Source organism: Brassica oleracea, chromosome C9 (assembly GCF_000695525.1).
Source record: "Brassica oleracea var. oleracea cultivar TO1000 chromosome C9, BOL, whole genome shotgun sequence".
Classification (NCBI taxonomy): Eukaryota; Viridiplantae; Streptophyta; class Magnoliopsida; order Brassicales; family Brassicaceae; genus Brassica; species Brassica oleracea.
In genome coordinates this window covers 42,071,243-42,079,662 of record NC_027756.1, presented here as the reverse complement: position 1 = coordinate 42,079,662, position 8,420 = coordinate 42,071,243, and the positions used below count along the sequence as shown (strand labels likewise).

Sequence of the window (8,420 nt, the reverse complement as noted above, 5' to 3'; positions counted from 1 at the left end):
ACAAGTTTGTTGTTCCTCACCCAGAAATAAAAGGCAACCAATTCAATACAGGACATATTTATTCTACTCTCCTTGACGTATAATTTATCAATGGAAGAGGATTCAGAAATGCAAATCGTGGAGTTGAGAATCTGAATAAACGAAATTACAAAACTGAAAGAGAAGCAGTGAGTTGCCCTAGAATTCTCCTGGCTGATGGAATATAAAATAGGGATTAAGTTCCTCTTCAGATGGTTGTGGGATAACTTCCATAAAAGTTCATTATCTTAAACCCAATGCGATTTGCTTAGATGTTGAAATAAGATAAACCTCTGAGGTCATATTTTAGACGGAAGAACAAGAATATAGAGCTAGAGTCAACGAAGGAAGCTCATGTGGAAGCATTGGCTGATGACGTGGAAACATAAACGGTGGATATGAAGAAATACAGTAGTAGCGTAAACAGATTTTTTTTTGTTTTTTTTACTTTAGCATAAATAGATTTGTTAGCCTGTTTTACAATTCATCGAAGAGATCATTTGTAATTGGCTTGTAGAGTTTATCTCTCAAGAAGGCAGACTGAAGAGATTGTTCTTGAGATCTGAGGATTGGATTTAATTACACTCGGACGTGTTTTTGATGTATACTATCTGATTGGACTTTGTTAATCAAATAACCGATAGTTTTTTGCTTAACAAAATATCATATGGATAATTTCTCAAATCCTTTGATATATGAAGTCTGAAGAGTTTGCTCTCACTCAGTTTCCAGATCTTTTTTTTTTTTCCGTCATAAAATTCATTCAAAGTGAAATAGCAGTTGTGATACACAAACTGGCGGCATAATGAGCAAGCCCCAGAAACAAGAGCCCACATGAAGGCGGCAACTAGAACCTACACAGGAGTGACTTACATTTACGACTAATCACTACAAACGAACATTAAACAAAATAATTCAATAGACTTTAGAGACAAGCACGGGCCAATGATCAGGGAAATATCGTCGCTGCTACAAACCCGCACACGATAACATCCACTTCTTAACGTCACACCACGACTTACCGCTGCTGCTTACGCCCGCCAAACGGTAACTTCCAAACTCCAAGAACATGAGACTTCATAATCCGACAAGAGGGACCGCAAATACGATCAACACAACCTTCGAATACGGATCTGGCGCAATCACATACGACCACTTAATCCTAAAAAGAAGCTCAACTAAACCCCACAACTACAAAGCCTTGTCAACATAATATCACCGGATACTCCCGGACAAAGAACCACACAAGACAAGCAATCACCACACCCATTAACCTTAGACCAAAGTCTGCTAAACCAATTGTTCAATCCCACTCATAGCAAAACCCAAACTCTGAAGAGCAGCCAAAGGGAAAAAAACCCTCACACAAACGCTAATACCAAATCCAAACCTTACCACTCTAATTCAGCAAAGCACAAACAACCAAACAAAACCAACAACACCAAAAGCCCAACTAGACCAAAACACTAACAAGAACAAGGAGACCTCGAGAGAAAATCGAAAGGGAAACACGACCTCTATGTCGGCCTCAAAATCCGACTCCACCACCCAGAACCCCTGCAACAAACCGCGTCTCGACTCCAGAGCTCGCCGGACTCCACCAACGCCGAAGCCCTTGCACGCCTAACCAGAGACCGGAAACAAAGCGACAGGAGAGGAGTTTTGATCGTGAAGCAAAGACGAAGACTAAACACTGAACATCGGAGCTCCCGACAGCCTGACGCGCGCGGACGCGCCGGTATCGTCGGAGCAGATCTAGGGTTTTTGAAATCGCCTTTTTTTACTCAGTTTCAGTTTCCAGATCAGCTCAGCTTTTTTGAAAACAAAATTGACTACTTTCAAATTTCAACGATACATTAGATTTTTATCTACAGTCTACGCTCTACGGAGTAGGACTCTTCTCACATGTCACATGAGCGTGTGTAAACAACACGCGTTTCTGTCATTGTGTTGGACACATTATTGATGTTTCATGAATCCAAACTTATTGATGACTTTGTAGTTTATATGTAACAAAAAGCTGCTACAAAAGAAAAAGTAGAGAATGTTAATTCATCAACACGTAAGTATTCTTGGCTTCTTGCTTTAACTGTTCGTCTGTCATTCACGCACAATATGCAGTATATAACATCTATTAACTGGAAAGTTCTCATTAGAACATTAGCTTTTAAAATTAACAATGCATTATGGTACTAACACAAATCATAATTTACTAACTTTTGTAGAACTTGGATAGTGATACAGACATACATTAATAGAACTAGCAAAGCTCCATAAACATGACTCAGGTATCGTATAATTGATTCTAATTTGTTTTAGGGCTGTTCGTTTCAGCATCTTTCATCTCCATCCAGATGATCCATTCAGATTTTTGTGATTGTTTGTTTGTCCATCCAGATAGCTCATTTAGATGAATCATCTAAATGGATCTTATATTTGTTTCTTTATTTTCATTTTTCATCCAAATGAGTTTAGTAAAAAAATTACCAAAATACCTTTGTGTTGATTTAATATGTTAAAATTTTACTACAATAATAACTTCTGATAAACAAAAAAATTTGATAAACATGTAATTGGAAAAAAAAATTTAGAGTTTCAAACTAAAAAGAGTATTAATAATAAACCGACTATAACTTTGGTTTTGGCGGAAAACGAGATTTTTCGGTTTTTATGGGAAAACAAGAATTTTCGGTTTTGACGGAAAACGAGAATTTTCGATTTTGGTGAAAAAATACAATTTTGGTTTTCGCGAGAAAATGCGTTTTTGCGCTTTTGGCGGAAAAATACGTTTTTGGCGGGAAAATGAGATTTTTGGTTTTGGCAGGATAACGAGATTTTTCGGTTTTGACGGAAAAAAAAAAGCGTTTTTGTGGTTTTGGCATGAAAACACGTTTTTGCGGTTTTGGCATAAAACACGTTTTTGCGGTTTTGGCATAAAACACGTTTTTGCGGTTAAAACACGTTTTTTCGGGGTTCGCGGAAAATGCGTTTTAGCGAGAAAATACGTTTTGGCGGTTTTCACGGAAAAATACGTTTTAGCGGAAAACACATTTTTGCGGTTTTCGCGGAAAATGCATTTTGATGAGGAAACACATTTTTCGGTTTTGACGAGAAAACACATTTTGTGGTTTTGGCGGGAAAACGTGTTTTGTGTTTTGGCGGGAAATATGCTTTGTGTTTTGGCAGAAAAATATGTTTTTGGAGTTTTGGTGTGAAAACGCGTTTTTGCGATTTTGGCATGAATGCATGTTTTTGCGATTTTTTTTGTGGAAAAACACGTTTTTGTATTTTTGTCCAGAAATGCGTTTTTAAATTTTAGCGTGAAAAATTCGTTTTTAGGTTTTCGCGGAAAATGTGTTTTTGTAGTTTTGTCAGTTTTCATGTATGGCAAAATGATATTATGTTTTAGTAATTTGTGAATTACATCAGAAAGCATAATAAACATTATACCAAATGGTCCAAATTGGTTTCCGGATGGAGAAACGAACATGCCTTTAGTTTCAGGAATGATAAGATTTGTCATCTAAAAAGATACTATGGTAAAAAATTCCGAAACTAAAAATGTAAGAAACTTCACGTTTTTTTAACCGCAGTTTCACCTACGGGTGAAAATTTCTGAAGATGTAAACCGCTGTTCACTTGCGAAGTGTTACCAAAAGTCAAGCTAAAATTAAAAACTCTTCGTCTTAAACCGAAGAGCAAAAAAAGTTAAAGAAAGCCCCAAAAGTCATCATGACTCGGGACAAAAAAAAACAAACATTACGAAAGAGAGAGAGAGAGAGAGAGAAGAAACAACTACGTGTCTCTTCGGAGATCAACCACCACAACACTTACGTTGTCAGAACTTTGTCTAGCTAACGCAAGCCTCGTCAGCAAAATCGACGCTTCATCACACGCTTTATTCGACACATCCCCTCCGACGACGACCACGTTTCCAGCGCCAGTAACATCGTTTTCCGGTGAAGACGTTAGCTGACTGTTGACTTTTCCTTTCAGACACATTCGAACGACGTTACATGCAGTTTCGTTTGAGACGACGTCCCAAAGACCGTCGCTTGCTAGTATAAGGAACTCGTCTTGCTTGACCCGGTCCGTTACGGTTACTTCCGGTTTGCTGATAACGTACGGCTTCAAGTAATTATCGCCTGAAATGAAGAAAATAAATAAATAAATTTTTCGCGGCGATACGAGTTTTGAACTTTTAATTATCGAAAGTACGGAAACTTTTTGTACAGACAATACGACGGGGACAGAGTGTTTCGTCAAGTGTAATCAATGTTACTGACCTATGGCTCGTGACATTGCAAGTACTCCAAGGACACGTGGGCCATCCCAGTAGATAACCCGACCACCCGCTGCTTGAATCCGGTCTAGCTCGTCCGGACGGTCCGGCTAATAAAACAAGAGAGAGAGACACATGTAAACAACCCTAAAAGGCATCGGAAACAGTGACACGACGGATTAGAAGAGAACCTAGAACTCAGAAACTTTAACAGATCTTCTAACCTAAAAAGTCATATACATTCTTAACCACTGTCCAGATGTTGCATGCCCATTAATCAAAATCGAATTCTTCCCCAAAAAAAACAATAATAACAAAATAGCATTTAAAGGTGCATTAAACAAGGAGAAACTGATGGCTAAGTTTTAGACGCGACACGTAACGAAATTCTTGTTTGCCATTTTACAGTGAACCATAACCGTAGATCTAAGATACAACTATGACAGTGCCATGAACGTTTAGACAATTGTACTAACGCAACTAAGAGATCAACGATGATAACCTTATGGTCGGAGGACAAAGGAATAGCTTTCCCGTTACGGCATAGAACGGCACGGGAATCTCCACAGTTAGCCACAACGATTTTCTCCGGTGTGAGGATGGACACAACCGCGGTAGACCCCACCGCATCGCACTCCGGCCTCTGAAGCTCGCACCGGCAATTCGCCGTACCACCAGCGTTCAACGCCACAGCCTCTAGGTCCATGCGCGTGAAGCTACGCGACATTGACTTTTCCCAGTCAGCATCATCAGCCTCAAGCTCCTCCCGCACTAGCTCGTGTAGCCTTTCTCTACATCTCATCGCTACCTAAACAGATTTAAAACAAGACAACATGAAAATGAGAGACAACGTAAAAACTATTAAGCCAAACTTTGATTCAAACGGTGTCGTACATGGGAACAGCCATGGCCATCGTAAACGCCGCAGTAGTGATATCCGATGGATGAAAATTCCGTTTGTTGACGGAAAAAAAACGGATGCACAGCGACGGCGTCTTCCATCTCCCGTCTTCTTCCACAGACTGAAGCGACGCCGTATTTAGGATAAGCATCTGGATCAGGCAATGCCATAACCGTAGAACTCAGAGACTCGCACAAAACGACAACCTCCTTCGCCGTTTCGGTCTTGGCTATCTCGTAAGTCACGGTCGATTCTCGTCTCCCCCGCCTCTGCAACTCGCCGTCGTCGAAGACGGCGTCTTGTTCACCGGAGACAAACTTGTATCGTCGGATCTCCATTCTCCGCCTTCTCGCGGCTTGAGAAGAGCTCCGTTCTCGCCTCTTAGTCGTCGTCGTCGCCGCCGTCTTCTTAACCACCGTGGACGTCGTTTTCGTCATCACTGACTCGTTATCATAGCAAATCTCAGCCATGCGATCGTTCAAACCGTTCAACACCCAAACTCCATCACTCTCTTCCTTACCACAAACTAGTTAAAGAGAGACACGGAGGAGGAGGAGGAGGAGGAGAGAAGCTTAAACAAGGTTGGCCATGGAAGCTTTATATAATAGAAGAAGATATAAAATAAAACGTCCTCTTTATTAACGGGCACCTGCCCGAGACTTTAACGGGCAGATCAAAAAAAAAACTCAAATGAAGAATGAAGGAAGAAGAGAGCTTGTGGAATGGCGTGACGTATTGCTCCTCTATCTGGACGAAGAAATCGTAACCGTCGATTCCAAACACGTGTTAGTGTACTTCTCCTGAACATCGATACGAAAGAGTTACGTGTGCCAATGAGATTGTAACACAACTCAGGCCTAAAGTGAAAAGAACCTTTGATGACACGCATGTTATCTCTAAATCTCTTTTGTGAGATTTTTACCATATTTACTTAAGGACAGTTTCAATTACAAATTCCATCTGTTTTACTATAAACTACAAGATAATAACTTTATTAGATATGGGAATCAACCAATAATTCAAAATAATAACAGGTGGCAATAATCTATTTCTTACTCAGTGACAACTAATTTGGTGATGACATAAAACAATTGACCACGTGCGAAAAATTAAGAAATAGAAGGTTAAAACTAGTGGAATATGCGGAAATCAGCAAAAGGATTTTACAATGTTAGAAACAAAAATCATTTAAAATTCATTACTTAAGTCTTTAACATTTGCTATGTTTTGTTTGTTTTACTTCTATATATGTTCCATTCTTTTCATCCGTTTTTCTCTAAATTATGCTTAAACATTAAGAGGTTTAAAAATAAATATCTTTTTAGGCATTATATATGGTATGAGTTACTATTCAAAGTATTTAAATGATTTGTTACCTAATTTGATAATTGACATGTGATACTAAATTTTGATACTTATCCATTATAATTTATTATTCCAGTTTCATTTTACTTAGGGTCCGACCGGTGATCATCCGGGAAACAAAAGGAACAAATAAAAAAGGAATGTACGGAAATAAAATACCAAAAATGAAAAGGAATGGTTATTACTTATCAAATTTGACAAGGAATAATTTTGTTCTTTAATTCTCTACAAAAAAGAGAATGAAAGGGAATGAGAGGAAATTATTATTCCTTGTAAATGGTAATTTTTTTTAGGAACGTTAGGGAATGCATTATTCCTCGTCGTTCCCTGGTCACCATTCATACCCTTAGTGTTTAAGGTTAAATAAACTTTGATCTCTGCATCAGTACGTACAGGCTTTTCATTTTATAAATATATAACTTTGATATTATCACAAATGTTTATAAATATATATCTTTGATAATATCACAAATATACTATAGAAAGCATATTGATTTTGGATAACTTGTATTTCCATGTTTTGTCTAAAAATATACTTTAGCATTGCTATTCTAGTATATTGCACGGTTTTATAAGTAAATATATTTTTCAATTTAAGTAATTTAGTCACATTATTTTAGTAAATTTTATACATAGAGCAACTATCATATTATTTTAGTATATTTTATCGATATATGATATTTTTGAATGTTATGATATTAAGTTTTTATTTTTATTTTTTATAAAAAAATTCATCTATTTTTTTATTAACTTCAGTATTCAAAATATTATACCACTTTGATATTTACAATAATTTTTTTCTCGTGTTGTATTTCCAAAAAAATTATATACTTTACCTTCTATGATTTTATCTTTTTCAAAATTAGGAATATTATCATTTGAGTTTGAAATATATAGTTTCAAAATTTTATATTTGGTCAAGATAAATTTGGAAATTATACAACTATTATTTTTGAGTTTGGAAAATTATATAACTATTGATTTTTTTGTTACTAAATTAATGCATTACTTTGCTAAAAATCTGACAGTAAGATATTTTATATTTTCTCAACTTATTTTTATAATCAACAATAAACATTAAATATTAGTTAAATTATTTCTTATTGTTTTCTTTAATGAATTATTAAAATTTCAAAGTTTTCAAATAGCATATTTTGTAAATAACACTTCTAAAGATTAGTTATATACTACTATATTTTGTATATAAGCATTTTTAGATAATAAATTATTAAGATTATCAAAATAAATAAAAAGATAATATATAGTTGTAGATAAAAAAATTTAACATATGTTAACAATTTTTTTTTTGTAGGAAAATATTACATAATTTACAAATTTTAATCTTTTAAACTGTGAATGATATTTTAATCTTTTTAAATGGTGAATGATATATTTTTTAAATGAAAGTGAGTTTTAAGGAAATATTTTAATGGGCAATTCTATCAAATAGCATTTTTAAATTGTTGTCAATAAAATAACCGTAAAAATGAAAATGGCCGAAAGAGCATTTTTTTTTTGAAAATTTTAATTTTTAATTTTAAAAATTTGAAACCTAACCCCCAAAACTCCACCCCATAACTATAAACCGTAAGCCTATATTAGTTAAATATAGGAGTATAAGTGTATAGTTGTCTTTTAATTAAACATCTTTTGATCATTTTCCTCTTTGAAGACTATTTTGTGAAAATAAACTAAAATGTATACCTATGGAATTTCTCTATTTTAATTACCAATTTTAATATAATTTTATATTTAATTCATATATTACTTCTGTTTTAATATAATATAGACTATAATTATAAAATTGTTAAAAACAGCATAGAATTTTAATATCCTGTTTTATAATAAAAAATA

General features: G+C 35.3%; 1 protein-coding gene across 1 annotated transcript; it reads right to left on the bottom strand.

Annotated features, from left to right (window-relative positions):
• Window positions 1–3,582: 3,582 nt before the first annotated feature.
• LOC106313881 (probable protein phosphatase 2C 78) lies at window positions 3,583–5,799 on the bottom strand. Its single transcript, XM_013751807.1, has 4 exons — window positions 5,195–5,799; window positions 4,803–5,108; window positions 4,305–4,410; window positions 3,583–4,163 (listed from the first exon to the last, which is right to left on the bottom strand). The coding sequence occupies exons 1-4, from the start codon at window positions 5,669–5,671 to the stop codon at window positions 3,814–3,816; spliced, it is 1,239 nt and encodes a 412-aa protein (XP_013607261.1). The 5' UTR covers window positions 5,672–5,799; the 3' UTR covers window positions 3,583–3,813.
• Between the last annotated feature and the right edge of the window lie 2,621 nt (window positions 5,800–8,420).